The sequence below is a fragment of the Marasmius oreades genome, chromosome 1 (genome assembly GCF_018924745.1).
Source record: "Marasmius oreades isolate 03SP1 chromosome 1, whole genome shotgun sequence".
Classification (NCBI taxonomy): Eukaryota; Fungi; Basidiomycota; class Agaricomycetes; order Agaricales; family Marasmiaceae; genus Marasmius; species Marasmius oreades.
Genome location: NC_057323.1, coordinates 3,785,287 through 3,812,467, shown reverse-complemented (window position 1 = coordinate 3,812,467; position 27,181 = coordinate 3,785,287). Strand labels below are relative to the sequence as shown.

The following is a 27,181-nucleotide window of genomic DNA, read 5'->3' as shown; positions in this document are numbered from 1 at the left end:
GGTTAAATAAGAGGCGTGGACGAAAGGTGTCGCGGTTCTCACGGTTTTGCTCATGCCATCGAAAACAGCACCTGCGCATTGGCCAAAGGAGATCAAATACATTCGCAAGAGCTGTTTCCATTCCTCAGTATCAACAGAAGCTAGGGTGTTCATTGAAGGCAAAGGAGGAAACACCATCAGCTATGATGCTCAAGCTGTGGTTGTTCGACGTATTTCGAGCCCTAGTAGTCACCCAGCATATGGACAATTTGGGCTGTTTTCTTGCCGCAAAATAGCTGCGAAAGGGTTTATCATTGACTACATAGGCAAGTTGTCTACAGAGAAGTGTTAATGGGACTGAGATTTACAGTACTGCAACAGGAGAAGTGCATTCGGATGAGCGGCCGACGTCTGATTATGATCTATCACTTTATCGATTTCAGGAGAATGGAGAGAGTGTTGGGATTGATGCCAGTAGGATGGGCAACGAGGGAAGGTTCATAAACGACTATCGAGGAGTGAAGGACAAGGCGAATGCTGTTTTCGCGGATTACCGTACAGCGAGTGGGGAGCTTCGGATGGGAGTTTGGTGCGGGAGTGAGGAGATCAGGAAAGGGGATGAGATACTGGTTCGTTTGGGAACTTTAAAGGCTAAAGTACTGCTTACAATTCGATATACTTAGGTGTCTTATGGCAAGTCATGGTGGAAGGCGAGAGAGCCGGCCGTCTTGGGTTAAAGATAGAATGGCTTGGCACAAGCATTGGCAGGGACGCCAAGCAGCAGCGATGCTAAATTTAGTGAGACTTGGCGGGTGCTTCCGCTGTCTCGATGCTTGGCAGTGGGAAACTTGGCAGTAATAGTACATACAACGTTAAATACAGCAAACACTACGAATCTGGCGGAGGAGGGCTTTGTCGCGTACTGCTCGTACGCGGGAGCACACGTGGCGGGGAGAGACTGCATCGACCGGCATCTTCCGAACGGGGGGAGAGAGGAAGGTGCCGTGCATAGGGCGAATGCGATGACCGATGTCGTTTCCGTGATGAATGATGGTGGTGGTAATACGTGTCTGCGGCTGGAGGTGGTGGAGGTGGTGGAGGTAGGGTTAGTGATTGGTTGCAAGTATCGAGAAGGCTTCGTTGTAAGGATGCAGTCTGTGCTAGACGCTGCAAGAGAACGGTTGAGTACAAGACATGGAGAGTGTGTATATGCGTACGTTGTCTTCTGCAGCCTTTGCACCGAGCATGGCCAACAGCATCTCACGGTCACCATCGCCCTTTGTACGATAGGCGGTGAGAATGTCGCGCAGAGAGGGAGGCGGCGGATTCTGGATGATCTGGTTTGCGTTGTAAATGTGGTCTTGGAGTGACATTTTTTCTTTCAGAAAAGGCTTGAGCGGTTCTCCTTTTTATACACTCTTTCTGCCAAGAGCTTGGCACTTCTAAAAATAAGCGCTATATTTAACCACCACCATGTTCCTCCGTTACATATCCTCTCCACTCCAGGCTGACCTAGCTCTCCAGAAGCTTTTTGCTCCTCTTCCTGTCCATATCGGTCTCGATATCGAGTGGAAACCAAATCATGTCAAAAACACGCCCGAGAACCCCGTCGCCCTCCTCCAGATCGCCACTTCCGATGATGTTTATCTGTTTCATCTTTCCCGCCTCCGCTTTTTTCCACCAAAACTACGCCTGCTGCTCATCAACCCTTTCATTACAAAGTCTGGCGTGGGTATCCAGTACGATGTCACCAAACTCTGGACAGACTGCGGCATTTCCGTCTCGTCATGTGTGGATCTCTCTCTCCTCGCTCGTTCCATCGACTCCACTCTATTTGCCTATCGTCTAGGCGATTACTCTCACATTCCTCTCTATCCCCAGTCTTCTCCCACCGTCGACAATCCCTACGATCCCTACGAACACCGTCTCTTCAGAGGTCCTTTTAAAAACCCCATCGGTCTCGCTCGCTTCGCACGTATGTTCCAAGGAACAGAGCTCGACAAGGGAAGAACCGCTAGGAGTAATTGGGAATCCCCTCTTTCTTCTCAACAAATCAAATGTCCGTCTTTCCATCTTTTCCTTTTCTGTCACTCATTATTTCCAATTCCAGACGCAGCAGCAGACGCAACAACAAGCTACTCTACCTACTTTTCTCTCCTCAACCTCCTCAATCCCATCCCTTCTGACCTCTGTCCAAAACGAAAATACTTTATGTTTGATGCTATACGTGGTGCCAAATACTTGCCGATCCAACCTGAACAAAGGCTTCCTTACCCTACCATCTCTACCTTTACCGATAGCGATGCAGAGTCTTACCTACACGGTCTCGCACCCATACAACAACCTCACGGTCTATTCCCCTGGTCTCTCACCAATCCAGAATACGATCCTGCTCCCCGTCCTATAGTTGACTCCAAGAAGGCTTGTACCTAATAATACTATTGGCTTGGCATTTACGTCCCTGTGGGAATCAATTTTCTTCGCTGTCCGCTAACCTCGCACCACCAACTGAACATCCGTTCCCGGGTCGAGGTGCTGTAAGGTATATATTGATTGACGGTTCGAGTACATTCCACCAAATGGAATGATGTTTTCACGTGACCGAATAATGGATGCTTGTCTCAAACTCTCTTCATGCCTCTCCTCGACGACTGCACCTCGGAAGTCGAAGACGAATTCGACCGAATCTCAGATGACATCGACTATACAGCGATCAACGAACACGAATGGGACATTTACGAGTCACAAGCTCCTCCTCCTTCCATTCCTGTACTTTCTCGATCAAATTCAACATCATACAGCGACGACGATGATTATGGCAATCAGGATGAGCAGTTTTTCGCAGAGCTGGATGAATTGGAGAGAAAGGAGCGAGAGACGAAATCTGAGAGCCACACCTCGTTGACGAACTTTGAAGAAGAGCTGTGTTGTCCTATGTACGTTCTCGACTGCTTCGTTCTTCATGTTTTCTGATTCAATCCAGATGCTTTGAACTCGTGTGAGTATCCCTCGCTGGACACAGGAGCCATCTCTTTCAACCTACCCTCCTTTTTTTTTCAGTGTTTACGCACACGCAGTAAACCCATGCGGACATACATTATGTGGTTCTTGTGGAGCTTCTTGGTTTCTTGATAACGTTGAGTCGTTTTTTCCATTGTTAATGTATTCCTTTCCTCACTTCCCCACCCCAGAAAAAATCCTCATGTCCAATGTGTCGTTCACAAGCTGAACCTCACCGGCCGATGATACCGAATGTAGCGGTCGATGGGATCGTTCGGAAATATATAAACATGAACATGAACATGATGGATGACGATGAAAAACTGCAAAAGGATTTCAATGCCAGAGAATGGAAATGGAAACTCAACGAAAGACGGGTGAAGGATGAGTTTGAACGACGGTCTCGGATTCTTAGTGCTCCTACTTTCGAGGGTCCCTTGACCTGGTGGATGAGAGTGAATCGTGATCAGTAATAATAGATAGTATGTAGGTATATGCTCGACGTCATCAACAACGCGTCCAGCACGCTTTTTTAATGCTTCTATCGATACTTTAAATATTAATATCTCCAACCTTGGGCCGTTCCCCCCCCCTCAAACCATGGCGATAACGTTCACTCCTTCCATATGCGAGTCGTTGTCCATCCCAGTCTCTTCCTGGGACATCCACCACACAGGTGGATATGTCCAAGTCAAGTTTCGAGCGACACTTGACGTGAAAGAGTTTCAGCGACTCGGACTCGGGCTTGGGAGTAAACTCCAAGTGTGGTCGGATTTCTCCTCTGATGGAGGCGAGTGGAGCGAGATGGACTTTGAGGTGGATGACCAAGACGGAAATTTATCTTGTGTGTTCAACGTCCCATTCCCACTCTTGGCCACGAGAGACTTTTCGTTTTCGTTCACCTATCGGATTTCTCATCATCATCATCATGCCTCACCACCATGGGTCGAATGGCTCGGTTCGTACGCGCAAAACGGGGTTGTGAGAATCTATCTTGAGGAGGAAAACGACTCCCAGGCCTTGTCGCCAGTTCCGGCGTTGGTGTTGGGCCAGGGGTGGCTTCCTTCGTCCTCTTCTAGATCTTCAAGTTTGTCGTGCTCTTCTAGACAAGCTTTGACGGTAAAAGACACCGAGGGAAAGTGGCGGTTGGTGTTGGCTGTTGGGAGAGATGGGTGAGGTCGACACATCCTTTCTCAATCATAGTACATATGTATCTCATCAATCTTGTTAGCTATTCCACATCAACTACGAAGGGAGAAGCTTCGATGTCATTCCTAGTACCAACACGCGACGATAGAGACTCGAGGTCTCTATTGATTCGTCCACAAATACAGCTGCTTGCAGTTGCCGCAGGCCCCGAATCTGCCCTCCTCTTTTCACACAATTCGGGAGATATCGAGGTCACGACTGTGTCGTCAGACGGAGGCGAATCGTCAGTGGTGGTACTTCAGGCTTTCAGGGACTCGGACTCGGACGTCGATTCAACTTGGGATAGCCTCGTCCGTCACTCCTTTAACCTAAATCAGAACAGACCGCGCCTAGTTTCTCTTGATGACGGGAAGAGAATCGTCGCTCTGGCTTCTTCACCGCAGATCTTCCCTATCGAGCTTACACTCTTTCCTCTCACCCGCTGGCGGGATGAAGGTGTCGAGTCGAAGGAGTTGGGGCTAGCATCTCTCATCGGAGTCTCTGGAGCATTGGCTATGTTCTCAGAGTCTGAGCCTACTCCTAACATCACCACGTTAAATGACAACTCGGATTCTCTGCCCGTGTTAAAGCCTGTCAAACTCAGCCCTTTTACCCCGCTTTCAACCAACGACAATGTTTCGATATGCGTTTTGACTCCTCACCAAAGCAATAATCTCGATCTTCTTCCTACTGTTGCGGGAACCGACAGGAAGAATGATGGAAATGGGGACGAAGATGCTGAAGCTCTACCTACTCCTCCTCCGTCTCCCCAGCTACGACCTATATCACATTTAAAAGGGGGGAAAGGGAACGAGAGTACGGCGTCGATTTCGGATATTGGGATATTGAGTAGGGTTGATACGCCTGCTGAACGATCGAACTCGAGGTTGGATCTCGTGTCTGTGTCCTCGTCTTCTTCTTCCTCTTCTAGGAGTGGATCGAGTGAAGTTTTGAAAAGGCCACCCGGGTTGATCGCATGTCTAGGGCACTTTTTATTTGCGTCGAGTTTTTTCTTGATTATTTTGGTTCGAAGGGTGTTGTTTGGGGGTGGAGGTGGAAGGAAAGATTCGAGTTCTAGAAGGTGGGGGATTGGGTCCGGGACAGCGAGGTATCATTCGCCTTCTGGGTCAGGGTATGTGACGCCCAATCGCGAAAGCGGACAAGAAAGGCGGGTCGATGGGACGACGGCACCGTTACTTTCTGGAACTTCTCAGTCTGTGAACGACGATGGGAATGAGGTCCTGCTTCCATCTCCAGAACGAAAATTGGAACCAGATCCGGTTGTTGTGACACTGACTAGTGCACCCCCACTGGCTACTCCCAATGTGTTGTATTTCACTCGTTCCTTCGATTTGCTTGATACCGCTTCCGCCATTAATCACGCAGTGGTGTTGCGTGGAATTGTTGACTTCAAGTTAACCGACAAGGTGAAGTTTGAAGTTGATGATCAGCCGATTGGTATTCGCGATGTCAAGAGTATTCAGGGCGAGCCAGATGTTTTGTTTGTGGAGTTGGAGTGGAGGAAGAGTGGACAGTTGACTGTCACCTATTGTGCTTGAGGTATCTCTTTCTTTCTTTGCTCTGTAAAGGGTTTTATGAACATCAACATCACTGGATTGTTGTATTATTGCATGCTGTTGTAGATGACCCTGTTGTAGATTAGATGTCACTGTAGTACGTCCCGGTCCATCTGCTTTCCTCCCCGACTCAGGCCAGTCGTGGGATGTTCTGTTTCGTATCGCGGTAGGTTATGAATATCTATACCTGTCCCGATCTCTATCCCGATCTATGTCATCAGAAGTTGAAGCGGTTGCGAGAAAGTCATTGACTAATTGGTCGAGTTGGTCTGGAGACATGTCATATTCTGAGGCGCGGACAGCGACTGCGTATGCAGCTGTTGGCTGTATGAGTATCACGGGAACAACAGGAAACTTATTAGCGAAACGAAACCGCACCATCTTCCATCTTCATTAACGATTGGGAAGTAACGTCTTGTTTTTTGTTGAGCTCCCACATGTATGGTGTAAACCGTTCGAAATCTAACAGGATAAATCATCACGAGAACTGATTTTATCCCGCCACTCGTAAGAACTCACCTGCTCTACAATTCCGGACAAACGAGCAGACTTCGCTGGCTCTTGAGCGTCCTCCCAGTCTCCCAAAGCCTGATATGGCGTATCGCATAAGTTCACCTGTCAAATCTGAAACACCCAACAGGTAGTCGGACGTAGTTAAAGGGAAGTACTACGAGGAGAAAGTTGAAATCAATGATATACACCGATACATCCTTCCGACAGATAAAACGCACCGGCGCTCCATCCTCGCCCATCAACGTCTTCTGAACCTCCGCGGAGGGGATTAATGTCCCGTTCTCCAGAAACCAAGCAAAACTCAAAGCCTCGATGTACTCTTGTAAGCCAGGAGACACCTGTTTTTGATACCTCCAATATCGTTCTTCGTCAATTAACTCTTCCTTCAAACTAGCATAGATTTGTTGTACTTGACGAAGCTTTTCACGACCTTTGGAGGCGGCGTGTTTGCATGCTGAGAGGTACTCGGATGGATCGGAGGTGTTGGATTCTTGGACTAAGCGGTGAAGGAGGAAGATGGTTCTCTTGGAGATGTTGGTGATGTCTCGGCTAGCCTTTTGTGCGTTTGGTGAATTCGGTGTGAAGAATATCTAATGAGGTGCGATAGACTGAACCTTTATGAGACGTTCTCTTCTATCGTTATGTTCGTCCAGTTCTTCTCGGAAAGACTCGAACGCGTCGCGGATATCGTTCGAAGTCATGAGTAAAACGTAAACTCTAAATCTCGATCTTTCGCTATCTTTACCAAACCCCCCTAACGCGTCTGGATTAGGGCAACTTATAAGGATCTCAGCAGCGAACAAGGGTCCAATCAAGTTCAACTTTGACCACTACTATGGACTTCTCACCCAGACCTGGTTGTCCTATCTGTAGCATTGTTTCTGAAGCCAGCCAAATCAGAGATCCTTCTACCAATCCTCCCAAGGTTCTCTGGCAAGACGATTCCCTCACTGCTTACCTTGAGCAAGTCCATCCAGTTTCGTCTCAAGGCCATGTAATCATCGCTCTGAAGTGAGTCGACGGAGTCTCCGTCTTTCCATATAGACTGACGCTACCAGCTTGCACGTACCTTCAATCTACACCCTCGTACGTAGACATGCACCACTCACTCCTTCTCTACATATATACTCAACCCCTTCCTTCGACACCCCCTCATAGTCATCAACAGACCTTCCTCTCCTCGTCAACATCAGAAACATCGCACAGCGCCTCCTCGGAACCCTCAACACAGGCTCCCAATCAAACCCACAATACAACGTCGGATTTATCAACCCACCTTTCAAAGATACCAAGATACCCGTAACAGACCACTTACATTGCCACGCTTACGTCGGTCCTGCAAACCTCACGGGGTGGTGGAGAGGGATAGCCTATAGCTCGATTGCGTGGTATCCCATTGACGATCTCATTGCTGAAATTAGGCAGGTTTCTCTCCCCGAATCCGAATTTAATCTCTCCTGCTCAACCCCCCTACTATTCGTTTGGTAGGGAAACCGTATCCAATAACCGTGTCAAATCTGGCTGCCATCGCAAAGCACCGATTGACGACGTTCCACAAGCTGGTTCGCGCTCGGGAACGGCGGATGGGAAAGAAACTTCCCTGCCTTCGGTTGCGGTAGATGACGATTTGGAGCAAGGGACGTAAAAGCACATACGAGATCTTCGCCTTTTCTCGTTTCGCGCCGTCAATATGTTATACTCCTTGTGAGAACAATGATTCTGGTTTATTCAAATCCATTCGAGTAGCAATTGTGTTGTTACAAGAAAGCAAATAAATGGGACGTAGATTGAGAATAGAACTTTATGAAGCAGTAAAATGACTTTTCGCGTCATTTTCATGCATCTGCAAAACCATCAGTGAAGCCCGAACTGTAAACTCAGGGACTTACAATACGACGAGCCCGTCAGGAGCGTCGACAAAGCAGCCAGTTGAGAATCATCAAACCGTTTTGAATCTTCATGCCACGTATCCTGATGCGTCTTTTTGAAATTCCTAGCGCATTTACGAACAGTATTCGATATCGGAATCTGTCCATGAAAAAGTAACGATCAACCTCGACTCCAAGGACACAAGAAGCGACCCACAGGATCATAAGTATACTCCGCTAGTACGTTCGTCAAGAGGTCGGGCATCCATTTTTCTACAGTGTACGGGTAACTGTCGACCAGAGCACAGATACCGAGGATAGCAGCGTGTCGCTGTCTTATGCATTTGGTATAAGTGGGATCTTGACGATCAGGAATGTGGCTGTTTTTTGCTAGACGGACGAATCGTTTCTTAGGATATGGAAACAATCAATTGGAAGTTCGGGGTGAAACAGATCAATCGACGTACCTTCAGTGTTAGTACGCTACTTCTTGGCGACAGGCGGAGAATGCCAGAAAGCGTGCTATGTTTCGGTGGGTCGTGAGTGAGTAGGGATAGTAGGACGGATATACACAAACCAAGACTCACGTTGCAGCCATTTCACGGACTTCTACCACTTCGTCGTCGAGACACTTGCAAACTACCTGCCGGGAAACGTTGGTCAGCGATGGAGCCTTCATTAACCATGTCGTGCGTCTATATACCTCTAGTATCTCCGTGATTTTCATGTCACTAATCAGGAAGAACTGTCTAAAATAAAAGACTGAAAAGGTGTTACAGATGGTACTTGTTGAGAATGAATCGAGCGAAATTACTTTGAACCAGAGGCAGAGCCTTTAAACGGACTCTCCAGGACTACGGGAGGGGTATTAGAACACTTTCAATGTAACGGGATCTGTCTAACCGGAGAGTACTGTATGGCATCGAAGATAGCGTCCAAAATGGAATTGATGAGGCTCATAGGCGGGCTAACGCCACACATGCGGACGAGGACTACACAACAGCGCGCTCAGCTAGAAGTTCACTCAGAAACATATTCGGCGCTTACGCAGTTTAGCTCGAGAAGAAAGGTCGTCGTTGTCGCTTAGATCTGTGAAACGGAAGAGTTCAGGCTAGAAGGCTGGGAGTTAGCCGGGAGATAGCCAAAGTTGCGCAAAACAGTACCATTAGCGGTAAAATGTAGTCGAAAACCTCCATATGAGAACAAAAGTCAGTGAAATTAGAAAATCTCGCAAAGGTAACTCACGGAAATGGCGTTAGTATCGTGAAGAGTTTGGAACAACCTATAAGTGGAAAAGGTAAAAACCCTGAACAAACTGTAGAAGCTTCAATCTCACCATTTACAGACAGTGACGCCCGCTCTGTCGTAATCTGATTGGAACGCTCGAACACCTGGATAGCGAGTTTTCGACCAAATCCGAAAGTTCTCGACAAGTTCGATCACCCTTTGCTTATGGTAGTTCCCTCGCACTCCCATCATATCAAACGAGGCAGGGACTAGGCGCGACTCCTTGGTGAACACTTCAACGCTGGGGATTGAAGGGCGTGTTTGCCACTTGTGAAGCAGAGGGCAGATTAGGCATCAGTCGTTTGAGTTTAGCGTACATGTAGGTTTACCTTGACTTTGTCTGCAAAGGCTAATATTTCAGCGATGTAGGCTCGAACCTTTGGAGCGGATTAGATGTGTCGATACCAGGGAATGGACAGAAGTCTTACATCCTCATGTTCACTGTGGATCTTGGACCAGCATCTCTCAACAACTTCATCTACCCAAACGATGAACTTTCTTCCTAGCTGTTCATAACAAGCTCTGAACAAAGAGAGATTCTTCACTGCGTCAAATGAAAGTTCAGTGTTGTAATCCAGATTCTTGAAGAGTTGAAGAATATGGTCAAAGAGCGGTTGAATTCTTCGGGGGTCTCTGTTGTAAAACAGGTACTATGCCAGGGTAAGTAAACGTTCTTTATTCAACATGAGGAAATTGAACCTCTAGGAATGAAGTCCATATTCCAACAGTATCGCTCTTGAGATTCGCTCCGAATATCTTAGTGATATAGGGCTGATACCACTTCCACAAAGTCTTTTGTTTCTCTAGGGGCCAGTGCTTGGAACCGCCAATTACACCGGCAAGCAGTTCAGCAGCAGCTCGCTGTTTATCTGGTTCTTTATCTGCCAATAGCGATTCCAACCTTGGGCGCAGGGCTTCGAATGGTGCATCCTCCAGAATTTGGACTGGAAGTGTTGTTATCAATAACAGCATATGTTGTCCGAGTTCCGAGGCTCACAAATTGACTTCACGCATGAGACGTTATCCTGTGTCATGACCGTCTCATGTGTCTCCTCGGCGAGATAGTTTGAAAGTTTCTTCCAGAAGGCTTGATCTGTGGCCATTTTTCTCGCAACGGCGATTGCTTCTGCGCTAGAATCCTCCCATAAAAATGTGGATTGTTGAGAGTCGGGAGTCCGATAGAGAGAGACGCAGTCGCTCAACGCCGACCACCCCGGGGGAACTTTGTCACGGAAGAGACTGTAATGGTTTCAGTATTTGAGTGAAACAGAAACGCAATACTCACGTTGCCCTCGACGACAGGCTGAGGTCAAAATGGTATTTATAATCATCAAAGAACTTCGCAATCGTCGAATGTAAAGGCTCGACTGTAACTGTAACTCGTAGAGGATTGTGATTTCGACCTTTATAAAGCTCGATAAGGTTGGGGCAATAACTCCGGAGTTTGATGTTTCGAGTGCTTTTCATGATAGCTCGTTGGGCGTACTGTAAGTCTAGATTTAATGATGACAGAATCAGGACAAGAGGTCACATACGTAGCGCTGTTGTTTGTCAATCAGCCTGAGATTCAAAATAATAACAGAAATCACGCACAATGGTAGGATGACTGTCGTGAGTGCGCGCAAGGAAGTAGGACATTTGTGCCGGAGTTAAAGGTTTGTCGCGTCTAATCAATGTCCGCAAGCAGCGTAAAGCTACGATCGCATAGCGCCAGTGCGTTTCGGAGGACCTGCCAATATTCATGACCGCAGCGCCCTTTCGTAACCGTCAGCAGAGGTACAAACGGAGTGGAAGGTGAGCACGCACCGTTTCTTCTGCGGCCTCATTCATAGAATATACCCTACGATTGGTATTATGGCTGCATTTATTAATGAGGTTGATGTCTTGGGCTGTTGCTCCGAGAACGGACTTGAATTCCTCCACGACTTTGTCAACAGAGGGAGTAGGTATATCGTATACCACATAACTGGGTTCTATGAACGAGGCTAGACCTGTCACATAACCGAAGGTAAGCCTCAGCATACTTTGATAACGCCCATTATTCATATGCTTACAGGTGTCTGTAACCATGGACACACAGGTCTGTATGGATTGCTACGAGACTGGGCTGAGGCACATTAATACCTCACTGGGAATAACTCCTACCTTTTCGTTGTGTTGGCATCCTAACAGATGCACGAAAATGTCTTTGGCGAGTTTGGGCTCTAGTTGTAAGTCGTCAGAATCGCACTCATCTCATGTAAATCAGCCACGACCCCACCAGAGACTGCGTATTTTCCAAATGAAGGGAGATTAAGCACCCAAAGTGCCCCTTTCATACGGTCATCGTCGACGTCTTTACCCTTCCGGAGAGCATCGTATAGGATGGGTAAAGCCCTCCGCCTGACGCCGTCATACACCTATGTCCGAATTAATCTTTCTAATATGTGTGCTGGAGATTAAAAACCAACCGAGCAAAGGTTTTCTAGGAGGGACTGGCCGGAACTGCGACCTCCTCAGTATATATTACAACCTATGCACTTGTTGAACTTACATTCGTACAACGGCGTAATGCCAAATAGACCACTGAGTGACATCATCTATCAAATCGTCTTCCAAAGGACCACGGAGTCGTTCAATAGAGTTCCATCGAAGGCGAGCAGAATGGTAGAATCTGATAATCATCAGCGCTACGGCAGTCACACGAAGAAGTCAACATCACCTGGCTCGTCGAATATAGACTGCACGGGGCCAAACTTTTTGCTTGGCATACTGCCGGGCAACGTTCTTTGCAGACGTGTATTGATCTTGATTGATGTAATACCTGGAAGACAGGATCAACATCAAAAGGAAGTGCCGGTCGACAGATCGAGCTTACCCGTCTCGACTATCCCCGTATTCAAGAAGATAAGTTTTAATGGAGCGTAGCTAGGGCGGCATTGAGACCAGAAAAATAAAATTGTTTTTAAACCCACCAGCATCTGTACAGCATCTACAGTATTTTCTTCACCCTGTTGTCGAAGGGAGACAGACGCCTGATGTAGGAACTTTCCAAACCTATTTCGTAAAGAATACATATAGCGATAGCGTTCGTCAGAAGGATCGGTCAGACAGAACCCCGCATTTAACGGTTCGCAGCTTGCAATCATTTCGGGAATTTCATCTCTGTCATTGGAGGGTCATATAGAGGTCTAACAGGATATTTATATCACGTACAATATATCGCTCGTCATGGCAGCCGAGTGAACTTCTTCGGGAGACATGTATTGTTTCATGAACGTTGGAACACCTGAAAAAGCGTTGCGGACGAGACTTAGGTGTCTAACAAGATGTTAGGAGAAGGGTCTGTTAAAAAACCGTCTGTCGTACCGACAAAAATCGTTCCTCCAGATGGCATCACGCGAAATTCCTATGCGAAGGTAGATGAATGAACTTTTTTTTCGCACTCATGGAGAAGCGGTACTTGCCAGGCTGCACCAAGCCCTCGAGTATGGACAGCATTGGCTCAATGAGCTCTCGGAATACCTGGATCGTAAAATCTATCTCCTCGTCATTCGGAACGTGCCAGGAGACCTTTTGCGGAAATCAATGCGGCAACGGAATAAGTTGGAAGCGAAAGCGCACCTTCACTTCCTCGGGAGCATATAACTTGCCCCAGTGTCGGTGATGGTCCCAACCAAATTCTACTGACAGTCAGAACCTCATACGGAAGCATCATTGACGATCTGAACGACCTTTGCTGTTCCATTCATCAGGGTTCACAAATTTATTCTCCAAGGGATAAGTGTGTGTGAGAGTCAACAGCATGCTCGACAGCAACTTGCCGGTCCAGGAAAAGCCACGCTTGGAGAGAGTTTTGGAATGTAGGAATTTCAGCAAAGACAAAAAAGTGCCCTTGTACGCAAGCACCTGTTAGAAGTGGTTTAAGCTCGCCAGCTCCCAAAATATCTCTGAAAACACACCGCTCGGCCATCACTGAGTCATTAAATACAAGTGTGAGTAAGTCGAAAGGAGTCTATTAAGTCTTAACATACTTACTTGTACACGGTTCCTCGCAAGATAGCGAGATCTAGATCAGATATCAGCTCACGATAAATCTTTAGAAATCATTCAAATACTCCAGTGAAGTGTAGCATCAGAGGGTAGCGCAGACGACGAAGAGGTCGTCCTCATCGAGCTTGCGCCATTCTCCAGCTCAAATCTAATGTTCTGTTCGCAAAATGGCAGGAATTTTGCCAAGGTCTTCTCAGGATTGGCGTTGGTAATGCACTCTACTAGCTGATGGATGGCGCGGACTGCGTTGGAACGAACGTTGGTGCTGGCATAGTCGAAGACCATCTTAAGGACCAAGTCGTACAACGGTTCAGAGAGGTGGATGCAGATTTGGTTGCAAGCACCGGCGACCGCGTTTACTACCTGGACTATCAAAGGGTAAATAGAGTGGGGTCATGATAGAAACAACACCGACCTTCGGTAGCTCCTCCTGCATTGCCATCGGGACCCTCTTCAGGAAGGTTTTCCATGAGCTGTATCACCCTCCGAATAAAGTTTGTGACCCAATCGGCGAAAGAAGCAGTTGTGTCCTACAATTGGGATCAATGTAGGAAAGTTTATTTTAGCTTTCAAGCAGTTTACCTTCAACAGCATATCCTCTTCGTCGTGTGACAATCTTGGTTCAAGATTCAGGTCAAACATCCCGTCAGCCTCGTCAAACGATAGAAAGGGGAGCTTTAGTTCGAATTTCTTCGGTTCTGTGTGTTCGGAATCGAGCAGCGTCGGCTGGCTATTTTCACCTGTAGTTAAATCCCCAAACTTGATGTACTGGGAAATCTCTACTAGGAATGATGTGGTACATAGCTGGAAATAGTGTTACACTTGTACAAATCAAGCTTGGCCGACTCACTGTCTTCGAAGGATCATTCTGTCTCCCGCACAGTCAGTTAGAATAATAGCATCAAAAACGCGTATCTCACCAAGTCAATTCCAGGTATTAGTAGGTCGAGAATTGGCACGAGATACTTTGCTCCAGGATAGTGGACTTGCCGAGACACTATAGCGGGAGCGACGGCACCTGTGTTGAAAAGGTATGAGCCTCTCTCCTTTTCGTCTACCCCAGTACGTACCTAGGGCTTTGATGACGGCAATGGTACGTCTGAACAGCGTCAATAGAATGCGTCTCGAATACGAGCTTTGACTCACTGTGTCTAGAAACAATCAGTTTTCGATCAGGCGCAGGATGAAATATATATACTTACTTCTACGAGGGCTTCTAGGGAAGGTACCGCACGCTCAAGTATGGGATGTAGGATAAGATCCGGTTCCATGACACTCATGGACTTCAAGCAACTCTGAATATTGGAGACGGTCGTCGAATCTTGCGAGAACATGGCAAGCAAGCACACAGTGCGCAGGGACTTGACGAGTTCTCGTCTCATCGCTTTAGTGAGCCGACGGTTCTTTGTCGCACCACGTCTTAGCGTAGGCTTGGTACAAAGGAAAATTGCACCGTACCATTGGAGTCTCACAATCTGGCTGTCTTTCTTCATGCCATCCTAACGAGCAAAAGAGTTAGGACCGTGATGATCAAGAGTTCAATCCAAAATCACTTTTGTTGAAGTCATAAACGATATACTTGATGAAGGCACTTAACTGAAGAGGAGGTGAGGGAGAGGTGTTGTGGAGGCGGATTGCGACTTACATCGTTTGTCCACGCGCCAGAATTAGATATATGAAAGAAATCTTGAACCGAAGCTATAAATCTAACCAGGGAGTCGAGCGCCTTCGAACCGGCAATATATGATTTGCTCTTCGATTGCACACCTTTGCCCAGCGGTGCCGAAAGATAATCCTTAAGAGTGGAGATTTGAATAGTAGGAGTATTCATCCCCGAAGGGAGTGGGGTGAAGAATGGCGTGGGCAAGTTTGAAGGAGGGGCTGGAGTGCTATCAGGCGCCATGGAATACACAATGATACTTGCCAATGACGCTTTGGGCCGCTGTGAGTCACGATGCTCAACATCCCAATTTTCACTTACAAATCCTCCAATTAGGTTTAGGTAGGCGTCCGATCTCAAACCCAGCTTGATTGTCGGCGGAAGGGCCTGTAGTCAGGGATCCGGAGTCGGCCAATGGTATCTCTGTAATTCGTCACGTCAATTCGCCCTCTTTGACGCTTAGAAGATCTCAGAACATACCCATAGATGCAAGGCATTTGCACATAAGAAGGCTCCATTCGTGATCCGTAAAGATACCCACGTCCTTGTATAGACCCGGCCATAACGTATCTGCGCTCAAATCGTCTTGAGACCACCGAGGTCGTTTCTCGCCCTCAGAAATCTCATCGTCAGGAACTTCTGCGATCTTACGAGGATCGCTAACTTGCGGGGAGACATGCAATTCCGCCAACTTCGCGAGAAAGTGCAACATGCGCTCATCATACATATAGGAGTTTATCGACTCCCACATTCGCGTCAGCATCGGAAGATACGACTGTGGATGACTTAGCGGTAAAAATGACAGAAGATAGTACTGAGATGAAAGGATGGTCTGGAACAACGTTACGTCAACTATCAATGGGACGATTCAGAAGGAACACCTACATCCAACACAGATCCATCCATTAACGGTAGAAACGTAGATAGCATGTCATTTATTGCAGCAGGATGGAAGAAGCGCCTCGAGTTCTCTGCTATATAACCCATGCACCAGGATAGTTGTCTAGCAGAACAGGTCAACCTTTCAAAGCCTGGGAAGCTGAAAACAAAGACGGACGTGTATTCGAATTGTCGGCGGTCAAGGAAGAGGTCCTCCTTGAGAATGTCATAAATGGGTTTCCAAGGTAGCCTCATATCCCTCACGGAAACCTTTTTTTTCGACTGTGTAAGGACTTTAAATCCATCTGCACACGTGGCGATGACCTGTGCGGACATTCCGGGCGTAACGCTGACTTGGAAGTATAGCTTTGCGAGAAGAATCCTTTTTTCTTTCGGAATAGGATACTTGAGCATAGACCAGCTGTTTGAATGCGTCAGAGGGCCATCCGACTAACAATGTGCCATATAACTCACTAAGTCACCATGCTATCCCACTGCAGAAAGCCGGGGTCGTAGTCCTTCGCTTCTATGCATTGAACGATTCGTAACAAAATATGGTCGAGCATCTTCATCATCTTTGGATAGGGCTCAACAGAGTATGGAATGGATTGCACGTAATGCCTGAACTTCTGGATGTAACGATCTTCCGAGGTCTCCATATTGTCTTCCGGGGGTATGTGGTCTCGAGCATATGAATTGGGTCCCGCGTCGTACAGGCTGAGAGATGAGAGATCCGGCGACATGACTAGGCCACCAGAGAAAGGAAATGCAATATTTTTCTGTTCGAGAATGAACGGTGAGGTTGGCAGAGTATGAGTGAAATTTACACGCGCTTGGAGCCTGGACGCGGGGTAACACATCATTAACCGGTACACATTATTCGGCGTTGGCGTCACTACATAAAATACAGCAAGAAATTCTCAAATGTAGCTAGAACAAGTCAGACTGTGAACACGTTATGATGCTGCAGCAAAGGCGGCGTCCTGTAGCTCCTGTATCGCCCTTGCTCGGACCATATCCCATATCCCATCCCGGTGTGCCCGAACGTCCCCGAGTCCTTCCCTGATCTCCTGCAGACGTTCAACGTACTCCCTACCATCATCCTGGAGTTCTCGAAGAACCGCCATAGCTCGCTCTAGATTCTCATGCTGATGTTGAGGAGAGGTAAAATGAGACTGTTCCCCGTACATTGACGTATTGTTGGGATATGAAACAAAGAATAGTTTCTGGATCGGTGGGGTGAGATCGGGAACGTTGGACGTCTGTGTGTTTCCGTCTGCCTCCTCGTCTTCCCGTTTGGGTACAATTTTGTCTAGGTTATTTTGGTCTGGATCTTCGCTCATCACCTGCCATAGCCTTCCTAGTGCCCTTTTCATCGTAGCCTCTCCTTCTATGAGTCCGTTAGTGGCATGTTCTAATTCATCCAGCAGCTTGGAACGGAAGGTATGTGTGATTGCTTTATCCAAAACGAAGGACGAATAACTGAGATGTGGAGACGCTTGAGGATATGGTGCGGTGAGGGGCGGCGACGGCGAACGGGATAAATGCGAAAGTGTAGGTGGCGAAAGCGATCGTTTTCTATGGGGCAGCAATAACTTGATCCTTTTTCGTGACCGTTCCTCAGCCTGAAGAAATGTTGAGAACAGACAAGCCTATGCAAACATCTCTTACGCACCTCCCAATCGTCCATTCCGGGACCCCAAGAGGTTATTTTACCATTCCGTGCCCACCGCGCTCCAGGAAGATGTTTGTTGCCCCAATTCCCTCTAGGAGGATTGGTTCCCATGTCCTCTTCCGAGTCATACCCATGAGAAGGGTAATACCACATATTCTGGTCGCTCAGAGGTAAAAGGATGGCTTCGCTGTGTACGCGTTCAGCTTCAAAGAGAGAAAGAAAAGAATTCACACACTCTTCTGCAGCTGACCCCCGCAGCCTTTTGTAACTGCTCGTGCTAGGATGCACTGACATACTTGAGGATGGGCCGTTTCGAACCAGGTCTCGTTCACCTTGTTCACCTGCCATTATGGACAAGACAAACCAAGCAGTCGATTGCGGGGTCTGTTGCCACATTTGGAGTGCTATATATTACGTAACGTCTGATATTTCTATTAAGATTAAGCAAAGTACTGCGCAAATACAATTGGCGGAAGGTTGCAAGGCCAGGTCCCAGCGGCAATCATACCCTCGTATGTGTCTTCACAAGATCTAAATAAATCCATGCATGCTCTGGCATCCTCTAGCTGAAAGTACTGTTTGGAATCGATGTAGTATGATCAACAGGCGACTCACCGAATCCTCGTAAGACATCCCGACGCGCCTACCCATGTATGCATGAGTCAGGGTCTTCAAGTCAACGATTTTTCGCGACTTGAGCTTTCTCCGAAGAGGCAGAAAGAGCGCAAGGTCTCGTGTCATCATTGCTGAATGCGAGAGACCAAGGATCTGAACATCAACATCAAGTTTTCAGAGTGTTTCATTTCATTAATGCGGGACCCACAGAAAGGAAGATCCATAATCGATGTCCAACAAGTATTTTGTCTCTTACGATTTGAGATACTCGCTGTTGAACTTCTTGGAAGGACGGAGCTGGCGGTTAATACAAGAGTCTCGGACTGAATCTATATTTTTTGACGAGCAATAGAATCCCACCTTCAAGTAATTTTTGAGGTGTGAGATTGGTCATGTCTTCGCGATAGTCCCCGACGACACGACTGATGATAGACTTCCAGAACACTTGATCGGTTATTCAAATACACTCACTCACATTGGGTAAACGTATGTGTCGAGAATACTTTGACCACGATAGTCGACGATGGACTGTTGAAGGACGGATGAGGGGATGCTACAAACAACCGATATTATGCGTACCACTCGACTGGAAGTTAAATCAGTCCTTCGCAGGAAGTTTAGATCTGGACTACGCACGCGACTATAGGAACATCTTGAATATGGTTATGCGTGATTGCGGTACTTGCGAAGACATGTATGGTTCCAACTGCCACATAGCTGCCAAAAAAAAGATCAGCAAGAAGACTGCCTAGGATCCAAATAATATACACGCTCACTCCTGTGGAGCAAAATGCTTGCTGGGAGTGTGCAAAATGACAATATTCGACTGACTGTTGACCGGGACTTCAGAGGAACTGAAAGACACTGAAGGCATGAGTGCAGCCCTTCAAAAATCAAGCCATAAAAACCACCAAGAGCATGTATAGGACATCATCGAGCAATGCGTTCGACGTCCTTGATGGACGTGACATCAACTTTCAGAGTTCAGCCAGGGGTTAGAAGAAAAAGTATGGCTGTCACCATAATGAGATGTATTCAAATTGCTCATCTGTCACATTCAGGGCAAGGCGTTGGCAGAATTATCTGTCCTAGATCTTTGTCTGAGGCTCCACTCGCTGACCGGGTCCTCGGAAAAAGTAGCAAGAAAGTCTAATTTCGATAACACCACAAATTTTGATTTATACATGTTCCTACGTGATTGTTAGCTCACCGATTCCGATCTGAGGGAAACCGAGCAGAAAAAACGCGAACCATGGTCTACAACATCATCGTTTTTTACGGCATGGCCTGCCCTGGTGCGGTTGGTTTGGCCACTCCAGCAGTTGAAGCCTCTACTGAATGTTGGTCGAGTCCTTTCTTGGCCATGTTTTCGTGTCGGAAACTAGCCATCCCCTCCAGTCCCCATCTGTTCATCATCGCTTTATCCTAATTTTTCCCTCAGACCGTCAGCCGAGTTTGAGATTGCTTCGTGATGAACTTACCTCATCCCAGGGGGAGCCTGTCGAATGAAACGAAAACTTGAGAATTTCTGCAAATAGATTTGACCGCAAGAACTTACAGGGAGTCGTGAGCATTTGTTCGCCAGTGAAGACAGCATTAGCACCGGCCATGAAACACATCGCCTGCTCCAGCTCTGATAGTGTATTACGTCCTGCAGCAAGACGTATGATAGTAGTCGGAAGCACAATTCGGGCAGTTGCAATCGTGCGAACTACCGTATGAAATAGTACTGGCTAGAGGCGAGATGAGCGCACATTTAAAATTGATAGAGGGTGTTCGCGAACCTCGTTCTTTTCCAAAGGAGTGCCAGGAATGGGAACGAGGGCGTTGACAGGGAAGGATTCCGGGTGTTCCGGCATGCTGCGAAGACACGATCAGGGCGAGCATTCAAAAATCACCAAAACGAGATCATACCAGGAAACCTCCCAAATCAAGCCCACTCTGTCCGCATCCGTCTCTCCTAAACCGAGAATGCCGCCAGAACAAACACTTATTCCTGCCTCACGAACAGCTTCAATCGTCCCCAGCCGATCGTCATATGAGCGCGTAGTGATAACCTTGCACATGTCTGCTTAACGGATCTCATATTTCGTGGGGCGGTACCTACTTTGGGGTAAAACTCTCGAGATGTATCCAGGTTGTGGTTGTATGCAGTTAAACCCCTGCAGATAAAAAATATAATTAAAAAGAGCCATTTGAAACCGGTTATCCACATACGCTTCCTTGAGCTGTCTTGCCTGCTCTGGCGTCAGCATTCCAAGAGTGGTGCAAACTTCCATTCCCATTCCGCGGACCTCCCGGACCATCTGAAGAATTCTTTCGAATCCTCGTTTGCGTCCCGAGAGTTCCCTCCACGCTGCTCCCATACAAAACCTCGTACTGCCATTGGCCTTCGCTTTCCGGGCTGCTTCTATGACCGGTTCGATGTCTAGCAAGCGTGATGCCGTTGTTGGGGTAGAGTATCGAGAAGATTGCGAGCAATACGAGCCTGTACATAGATTGAGTAGATGGTGGGCCGAATACAGAGACGCCTACTGACAATCCTCAGAGCACCCACCAGCTGCGACCAACAGAAAAGCCGATCAGTGAATGGTTGTGATATTAGACAATGGAAGGCCGACTTTTGATGTTCATAAGAGTGCATAGCTGGATCTTGTTTGGATCCTGGTGGTTTCGATGAACGCTTGCAGCACGGAAAACAAGGTCGAGAAGTGGGCTGTTGTAGATCTCTTGAATTTCTTTCTTCTTCCAGTTGTGCCGATTTACAGGTGACGATTCACCTGATACAGTCGAGGGTAGACTGGCATGAGTGGCCAGTGTACGCTGAAGGCGAACTGCTGGAGGAAGCAATAACGAACGGAACATATTTGAGGGGGGGTAAGTTATGGCTGACTTGAAAACAAAATCACGTCCCACTTGATAATTTCTTGCACCTGCAGTCAAAAATGCCCAATCGCCGCAAATCACGGGACCTACCCTACACTGATCTTTTTCGTCCTTCGACGTGCGGAGTTAAGCAAACTGACGGAAACTCCATTCTCGTGGTTACTGGCCCGCTCTACTGCCTTTGAAGTTCACTCCGCATGCAAAGTAAATGGAGATCCGGTCGGCACGTGCGGATATTACGATTGCTGACCTACTTTGTAAGAGTTTTACGATACATGATGCAAAAAGAGTAGTTAAGGACTAATGATACAAGAGGTCGGCGGTTCGACCGTGAATGTAATGAGATTTTTCCGATTAATACGTATTGTTATCCCGTTCTTCGAGAGGAAACCAAGTCTGTACTTCAGTACGTAAGTGCCAATCTGCAAGGAAACACAGAGCACTCACTAAAAGCGAGCTTAGGAACGTGAAGATATTCGTCCATTTGCCTTTGCCGCTGCCTTTATTTCTTAATGGGAGGGAGTTGAAGGAAACGATGAGTGATCTTTCCAGAATCCGGAGGACGGTGAGCACCCACCAACTTCACGACAGTTGGTCCGAGTAGACGACCTGGCGGAATGGTTTGAAGATTGAGATTCCTCAGCCTTCTCTTTACTGAGACGGAAAGCGTCCCATTGAGCGAGGGTGTGCTTTGCAAGTTGCCGAGAATAATGTTGTTTCTGCTGTTCAAGCGTTGTAGAAGTCATGGACACGATATTGCTGGGGGAGGGAAGGCTACATCTTTATATTCCCTCTCCATGTCCTTGCAATGGTCATGACGTCAAATCTCCAGAACAACTGACTCGGTCGATATCGTGGAGTTGGACCTGCCCTGTAGCAGCTGCAGTATGCGTAGAATATGAAGCAAGTATTAGGTCAAGTACCCGTGCACTTTGCCCTCCAAGACGTTTCCAAAAGTACGCAAACCACGCGTCATTCCGCTCAGCGGCATGATATGCCTTGCAAAAAAATGTATAGAAACCATCGTAGCACACAGCCAAGTGGAACACAAAAGTTCGTAGAATGCAACAATCCAGCCGGAGGAGTGCAATGTCCATCGAAAACGATAATTATAGGGATTTAGATGTAGTGCTCAAAAAACCATGAAAAAAAAGGCATGCGACAGCGGAATGATAGATATAAAAACAGCAGAATGCAGATGCAGAGGATACTAGTGCGAATACAATAAAAATACAATAATGGAAAGAGAGGAAATATTAAGAATGGATATATCCTTAGTTGCGACGTAGTTTTCGTTTGTCTCGTGGGGGGACGTCATCGAGGTTTAAGAAAGGAGTGGATAGCCGCTAGCGGCTAGAAGAATAATCATGAATCGAGAAACGAACTTCACGATCGTAACAACATTCAAGCGCGTACGGAGCGCCAGTCCACCAAAGGACTTTGGGTGGGGGAGCAGCGAGATTTACCCTTGGAAGCGGAACCTCCAAGCATCACACCGCCAGTCAATACTGTAGTACGACCACCCTCGTATTGTGTAACTTCGGTCTTGGAACTGTCAACGAAGACCTTTGCTTGCCGCGCGCGTTCCCTACGAGATGGTCTGCACCTATCAACGCTCTGTGCGGAAGACGCGGTTGCACGCGAATCGACGGAAAAACTCGAGTCGGAAGAACGAGAGCTGCACCGAGAATGAGAGGAGGACGTCGACAGGGGAGATGTGGACCTGGTGGGTATGGGGAACTGATTCAACATCGAGGTCATCCAAGTAGTGGGCTTGGCAGTTTCGTGGGCAATCATGGCGAACATATGCTCGGAATCGTCGTCATCACTCTCCATCAGTTGCTGGGCAATGGTTTTGCCTTGAACCTGCAAACCTGCCATGAGCCTCGACAAATCGCACACCGAATGACTTGAGACATACCTTAAAGGGGAAGGGCGCCACGGTGGGTGAGGGTATTTCATCAGCCCACACAGTGATGAGGCGACTGTGGGCGCCACCTGTTCTTCCAACTCGAAGGGATACACAACCTGGGTCGACAAAAAAGTCGCATTCTTGACCACCGAGGGCATTGATCCAATCGAACCACTGAACGCCGGCAGCAATACACGCGGAGTAAATGACACGCGGCGGGAGACACTCGGGGCTGAGGGTGAGGCATCTGCGACCAGAACCACGAAGAGGTTCGGAAGGTGTCCAGGTCGATGCATAGTGTGCAGTAAGGTTGGCTTCGAGAACAAGCTGCAATTTGGTGATCTTACACGGAGCAACTTGACCATGAAGACAGGATGTGAGGTACGAGATGGCGTGTGCGAGGGTGACGGAGAGGGAGGCGGAAGTAGAAGAAGCCATTTGTGTAGATAGGCGCAAGTCGAGTGCAAGTGCGATTACAGAGAGTTCGAGAGGAGGTTGTTGGTCGTGCAAGGGATCGTCCGGCGATACGAAGGAGTGGAAGGTAAGCGTAGGTGCTGTTACTGCGAAAAAGAGTGAGACGAGAGATAAAGAGAGATTAATTGAACGGAAATCTAGTCGTGAGATAATGTGAGCTCCTGATCCTGGGGGGCTGATGGAGAACAATGGCAATTAGCATAGACCCTTTTAAACGAGCAAGCCATTACGAGAGTCCGGGGAAGAGAACAAAAGGCAATGAAAAGTACAATGAACTGCAACTCGGACACGTGGAAAGAACAAAAGGCCTGCTACTCACAATAAGAGATCCTTGTATTTGTGTTTCCCAGCATACACAAAGTGTATCCCCAGGCGAGCCTTAATTAAGTTCCCCAATTGTCAATGTTCCCTTGATGCGCCGAGTTCCATCAGTATTCCTTCGTCCATTTTGGCTGCATACCCCAGGCCAGACATTTACCCCCTGGCAAAAGAAAGAGAAGAGTAGGCTTCACTTGATATATAGTCAGTTGACTCATATTATTGGCACTTTGACAACCATTCCCATGCGGAAGAGTAGCGGAGTACGGGCTCGGAGTAGTGCAGATGTGAAACGTTCGGCCAACTCCGATTTCAATTTGAGACTCCGAAAACCAACTGTATAGTACCAAGCCACCGTGACCGTTTGTAACCCCAAATCTCGACGCCGCCGTCGTACTCTCAAAAAGACCGTCGTGTGATCATCCGAATCGACCACCCAAAATGGCGAGTATTCAACGCTGCATTCCACATCTGTAGACCATTCTAACACTTGGTACTTTGGCTAGACTCTTGCCGTCGACCTCCTGAACCCCTCCCAAGAGTTGGAAAAGAGGCAGCACAAACTCAAGCGTCTTGTGCAGTCTCCAAATTCCTATTTTATGGATGTCAAGTGCCCTGGTGTGTGCAAGCTTTTCACCTGTCCGATGTGTTTCTAACCTTGTTCGTTCCTCAGGATGCTTCTCCATAACCACCGTTTTCTCCCATGCTCAAACAGTGGTCATTTGTGGCTCATGCGCATCTGTACTATGCCAGCCCACTGGTGGTAAGGCCAGACTAACTGAGGGTGCGTAACTAGTTCATTCCTCTTCCTCACTCATGCGAGACATTCTTTCGTTTCCAAACAGGATGCTCATTCCGTAAAAAGAACTGAGCAATTCCCTTCATCTCGGCTTCTCTGCATTGGGTTTTCACCTCTCCTTTTTACACCATCCAGGACCTACTCGTAGCGCACCCATTGATTTGTCGCAATCCATAATTCCCTCCCTTTTATCTGTGTGTACCGATACAAGTTACACAGAAAGTGCGGTGCAATATGACTCAGTCTACTATCAGACCGACACCGAACTCATCAGAAGTGATCACCGATACAGCTCATTCATCTTAATACTTGTGTTGTTTGTAAGAATGTCATTGGAGTATACAATTTCGTCAAGTAACAATAATCTCGTGAAATTCGGCATCCTGATAAGCAGTCAAATCTTGGGTGTGACGTGACTCTAATCAACTTTACTCTCTTCTCTCATCTCCCATGGACTGACATCACGATTTATGGCCCCAATGTGAGCAACAAGTGTCACCGTTTTCCCCATCTCAACAACTCAGTCGAGATAAATTCACCATTCATTCAAAAGCTGTGGTCTGCCAGGATGTTGAACTGAAAGGAGACATTACTATCGGAGCTGGTATCTTCAACTTTTCTTCAGTCATTCTCCCCTTTTCACCTTTTATTGATCTTCCATAGGAACCATAGTACATCCGAAGGCTACCATATTCGCAATTGCTGGTCCTATTGTCATTGGCTCCGGTTGTATCATCGAGGAAAGTGCAATCGTTGTCAACCGGTGCGTACTAGCCGTGTCCTTGTCGCGCGCTTGGAACGTGTCTTCTCATCTCCCATGTATCTATGTTTCTAGTCGGAAAGAAGTCATGCGAATTGGAGACGACAATCTATTCGAGATCGGATGTCGTGAGTAAAGTTCGTCCTTCTCGAACGAACTTTGAGGGACAACCCCTTATAGGCGTTGAATCCCCATCTATTGGATCTTTCAACACCATTTCTGTTCGAGCACGAATCCACCACACTGTCCGAATATCGTCGTTCTGTGTCATTGGCGCAGGATGCATGTTGATACCTCAAGAGGATGAGACACTAGACGATTATACCGTTGTTTATGGTCCAGAGGCTGAACGTAGAACGTGGAGTGGCAAAGGAAAGATACAGGAAGCTGACTTGCGACGCAAACACGCCGAGTATCTGAGAGAAATGTTACCCAAGTTTAATCGACTTCGACGGGGCGATGGAGCTTGAATGAACCTGCCCGCGATCTATGCCATGTTCACATTCGTGGTTATAATACATGGAATTTACATGTTACCACCATTACGATCAAAAAACAAAAGCATCTTTCGAGGGTCATATTTCCTCAAATGCCACCGTGAAACCACATTCATGGCATGTTTGTTTGCTCATACCGTCTAATTCTTGGTGACTCGGACCAAAAGCATGTCGATGTTCGGCATCTTGTCGCTTTTGCCAAACTCCTTCTTTTGTCCGTCTTCTGAGGTCTTTCAACCCCTCCTCAAACTTGCGGTTCTTTTTCTTTTTCTTCTCCGCAACTCGCGACTCGTATTCAGCATCCAATGCCTCCGGAGAGCCCCATTTTTTCCAAGCAAAGTCTTCAACCTGGCAACGAAGGAAGAGCATCATGTTTGCGAACGTCGATTTGTGAGGGTTGGCTTTCAATAAATGAGGAAGAAGTTCTTGATCGCGGAGCTCGGCTATAGAAGGTAAGGGGTCGTGAGTCATCCAAAAGGCTGCTTAAGACTCACCATCGGTCAGAAGATAGTCCTGAGAGTGTAAAAAGGTAAGTGTTCTCGTACTAGTAGGCGTCATGGATTGCACACCTCCTTACACTCGGTCTTCGTGAGCAGACTGTATTTCTCGGGTAGCTCGTTCTGACACTTCTTGCAGACCCGGCAATTGAAGATCTTGTGGAATGTATGGTCGATGTCAACGGTATCGCACTCGTTGCATCTGGGATTTCTCTCAGGATCGAGGTATATAGCTAGTGAACTGGTTCAATTAGCGTGATGTAGGGTTAACCAAGTCTAACTCACGGGGCTCAAGATTCTGTTTCGCTCTCTGCATTTCTCTCTCCCGTTCTTTCCTTATAGTTACTTCATCTACTTCTTTATCATCTTCAACCAAGAAACCTCCCTTTGAATTGACCATCTTAGAAAGATCATACTCGAAGTAAGTGCCCAGTCGCGAGTCTCTTTGTAGTTTCTTGAGGTTGCCAGACGCTGTTGGAGACGTGGATGTAGCAGGTGTCACTCCAATTGGACGTTTATTGTTTGGGTTCACAGAACTCGAGTTGCTTTGTTCAGCTGCTAACTCTTCATTTTGTCGTTGTCTAGCCTTCGCTGTTACCGAGTCAGATTCTCACTGCTCAGTTAGAATGAAACAGAAACACCTTTCAGACGATGAATCTCAAACTGTTCAACTTGTTCTGGTGTCATGGCATCATTACTGGTCGTGTTTGTCGTCCGAGGGGGGGTGTGCACTGCGGCAGTCGTTTCAGGCATGACGGGTAAGTT

The 27,181-nt window shown here is 47.3% G+C and overlaps 14 protein-coding genes across 14 annotated transcripts; 5 read left to right on the top strand and 9 right to left on the bottom strand.

Moving 5' to 3' along the window:
- Window positions 1–867: 867 nt before the first annotated feature.
- E1B28_001352 (uncharacterized protein) lies at window positions 868–1,352 on the bottom strand (the record flags this gene model as incomplete). The annotated part of the gene is made up of 2 exons (XM_043147271.1): window positions 868–1,146; window positions 1,197–1,352. 2 exons carry the CDS (start codon window positions 1,350–1,352, stop codon window positions 868–870), a joined length of 435 nt encoding a protein of 144 aa, XP_043015976.1.
- Window positions 1,353–1,452: 100 nt separating this feature from the next.
- Window positions 1,453–2,412, top strand: E1B28_001351 (uncharacterized protein; the record flags this gene model as incomplete). The annotated part of the gene is made up of 2 exons (XM_043147270.1): window positions 1,453–2,038; window positions 2,090–2,412. 2 exons carry the CDS (start codon window positions 1,453–1,455, stop codon window positions 2,410–2,412), a joined length of 909 nt encoding a protein of 302 aa, XP_043015975.1.
- A 174-nt stretch (window positions 2,413–2,586) lies between these two features.
- On the top strand, window positions 2,587–4,365 carry E1B28_001350 (uncharacterized protein). The gene is made up of 5 exons (XM_043147269.1): window positions 2,587–2,915; window positions 2,963–2,977; window positions 3,040–3,115; window positions 3,171–4,151; window positions 4,211–4,365. Exons 1-4 carry the CDS (start codon window positions 2,614–2,616, stop codon window positions 3,450–3,452), a joined length of 675 nt encoding a protein of 224 aa, XP_043015974.1. The 5' UTR covers window positions 2,587–2,613; the 3' UTR covers window positions 3,453–4,151; window positions 4,211–4,365.
- On the top strand, window positions 3,580–5,726 carry E1B28_001349 (uncharacterized protein; the record flags this gene model as incomplete). Its single annotated transcript, XM_043147268.1, has 2 exons — window positions 3,580–4,151; window positions 4,211–5,726. 2 exons carry the CDS (start codon window positions 3,580–3,582, stop codon window positions 5,724–5,726), a joined length of 2,088 nt encoding a protein of 695 aa, XP_043015973.1.
- A 180-nt stretch (window positions 5,727–5,906) lies between these two features.
- Window positions 5,907–6,965, bottom strand: E1B28_001348 (uncharacterized protein). Its single transcript, XM_043147267.1, has 5 exons — window positions 6,872–6,965; window positions 6,476–6,811; window positions 6,264–6,411; window positions 6,123–6,206; window positions 5,907–6,061 (listed from the first exon to the last, which is right to left on the bottom strand). Exons 1-5 carry the CDS (start codon window positions 6,956–6,958, stop codon window positions 5,916–5,918), a joined length of 801 nt encoding a protein of 266 aa, XP_043015972.1. The 5' UTR covers window positions 6,959–6,965; the 3' UTR covers window positions 5,907–5,915.
- A 127-nt stretch (window positions 6,966–7,092) lies between these two features.
- E1B28_001347 (uncharacterized protein) lies at window positions 7,093–7,902 on the top strand (the record flags this gene model as incomplete). Its single annotated transcript, XM_043147266.1, has 4 exons — window positions 7,093–7,268; window positions 7,316–7,343; window positions 7,416–7,678; window positions 7,746–7,902. 4 exons carry the CDS (start codon window positions 7,093–7,095, stop codon window positions 7,900–7,902), a joined length of 624 nt encoding a protein of 207 aa, XP_043015971.1.
- A 113-nt stretch (window positions 7,903–8,015) lies between these two features.
- On the bottom strand, window positions 8,016–12,666 carry E1B28_001346 (uncharacterized protein; the record flags this gene model as incomplete). The annotated part of the gene is made up of 29 exons (XM_043147265.1): window positions 8,016–8,100; window positions 8,147–8,285; window positions 8,343–8,534; window positions 8,593–8,647; window positions 8,713–8,768; window positions 8,829–8,887; window positions 8,940–8,979; window positions 9,029–9,117; window positions 9,173–9,236; window positions 9,289–9,315; window positions 9,371–9,407; window positions 9,462–9,679; window positions 9,742–9,789; window positions 9,841–10,062; window positions 10,112–10,356; window positions 10,410–10,651; window positions 10,698–10,897; window positions 10,948–10,953; window positions 11,006–11,167; window positions 11,219–11,403; window positions 11,467–11,506; window positions 11,558–11,616; window positions 11,673–11,811; window positions 11,863–11,896; window positions 11,946–12,065; window positions 12,114–12,215; window positions 12,270–12,319; window positions 12,367–12,556; window positions 12,608–12,666. The coding sequence occupies 29 exons, from the start codon at window positions 12,664–12,666 to the stop codon at window positions 8,093–8,095; spliced, it is 3,087 nt and encodes a 1,028-aa protein (XP_043015970.1). The 3' UTR covers window positions 8,016–8,092.
- A 794-nt stretch (window positions 12,667–13,460) lies between these two features.
- E1B28_001345 (uncharacterized protein) lies at window positions 13,461–16,834 on the bottom strand. Its single transcript, XM_043147264.1, has 16 exons — window positions 16,458–16,834; window positions 16,162–16,404; window positions 15,990–16,107; window positions 15,585–15,936; window positions 15,426–15,527; window positions 15,090–15,376; window positions 14,998–15,040; window positions 14,903–14,943; window positions 14,647–14,847; window positions 14,591–14,595; window positions 14,515–14,543; window positions 14,365–14,462; window positions 14,295–14,312; window positions 14,027–14,248; window positions 13,860–13,974; window positions 13,461–13,807 (listed from the first exon to the last, which is right to left on the bottom strand). Exons 1-16 carry the CDS (start codon window positions 16,724–16,726, stop codon window positions 13,755–13,757), a joined length of 2,196 nt encoding a protein of 731 aa, XP_043015969.1. The 5' UTR covers window positions 16,727–16,834; the 3' UTR covers window positions 13,461–13,754.
- Window positions 16,835–16,939: 105 nt separating this feature from the next.
- Window positions 16,940–18,054, bottom strand: E1B28_001344 (uncharacterized protein; the record flags this gene model as incomplete). The annotated part of the gene is made up of 3 exons (XM_043147263.1): window positions 16,940–17,608; window positions 17,659–17,845; window positions 17,894–18,054. 3 exons carry the CDS (start codon window positions 18,052–18,054, stop codon window positions 16,940–16,942), a joined length of 1,017 nt encoding a protein of 338 aa, XP_043015968.1.
- A 44-nt stretch (window positions 18,055–18,098) lies between these two features.
- On the bottom strand, window positions 18,099–18,399 carry E1B28_001343 (uncharacterized protein; the record flags this gene model as incomplete). Its single annotated transcript, XM_043147262.1, has 2 exons — window positions 18,099–18,233; window positions 18,274–18,399. 2 exons carry the CDS (start codon window positions 18,397–18,399, stop codon window positions 18,099–18,101), a joined length of 261 nt encoding a protein of 86 aa, XP_043015967.1.
- An 889-nt stretch (window positions 18,400–19,288) lies between these two features.
- E1B28_001342 (uncharacterized protein) lies at window positions 19,289–21,272 on the bottom strand. The gene is made up of 10 exons (XM_043147261.1): window positions 20,895–21,272; window positions 20,813–20,833; window positions 20,491–20,761; window positions 20,381–20,435; window positions 20,188–20,330; window positions 20,058–20,133; window positions 19,832–20,006; window positions 19,755–19,771; window positions 19,525–19,698; window positions 19,289–19,463 (listed from the first exon to the last, which is right to left on the bottom strand). Exons 1-9 carry the CDS (start codon window positions 21,136–21,138, stop codon window positions 19,549–19,551), a joined length of 1,152 nt encoding a protein of 383 aa, XP_043015966.1. The 5' UTR covers window positions 21,139–21,272; the 3' UTR covers window positions 19,289–19,463; window positions 19,525–19,548.
- A 1,291-nt stretch (window positions 21,273–22,563) lies between these two features.
- On the bottom strand, window positions 22,564–24,081 carry E1B28_001341 (uncharacterized protein; the record flags this gene model as incomplete). Its single annotated transcript, XM_043147260.1, has 4 exons — window positions 22,564–23,025; window positions 23,081–23,720; window positions 23,865–23,923; window positions 24,058–24,081. 4 exons carry the CDS (start codon window positions 24,079–24,081, stop codon window positions 22,564–22,566), a joined length of 1,185 nt encoding a protein of 394 aa, XP_043015965.1.
- A 1,051-nt stretch (window positions 24,082–25,132) lies between these two features.
- On the top strand, window positions 25,133–25,892 carry E1B28_001340 (uncharacterized protein; the record flags this gene model as incomplete). The annotated part of the gene is made up of 5 exons (XM_043147259.1): window positions 25,133–25,143; window positions 25,187–25,266; window positions 25,326–25,425; window positions 25,498–25,550; window positions 25,603–25,892. The coding sequence occupies 5 exons, from the start codon at window positions 25,133–25,135 to the stop codon at window positions 25,890–25,892; spliced, it is 534 nt and encodes a 177-aa protein (XP_043015964.1).
- Window positions 25,893–25,997: 105 nt separating this feature from the next.
- On the bottom strand, window positions 25,998–27,169 carry E1B28_001339 (uncharacterized protein; the record flags this gene model as incomplete). The annotated part of the gene is made up of 5 exons (XM_043147258.1): window positions 25,998–26,362; window positions 26,414–26,432; window positions 26,489–26,649; window positions 26,702–27,007; window positions 27,058–27,169. 5 exons carry the CDS (start codon window positions 27,167–27,169, stop codon window positions 25,998–26,000), a joined length of 963 nt encoding a protein of 320 aa, XP_043015963.1.
- Window positions 27,170–27,181: the final 12 nt, after the last annotated feature.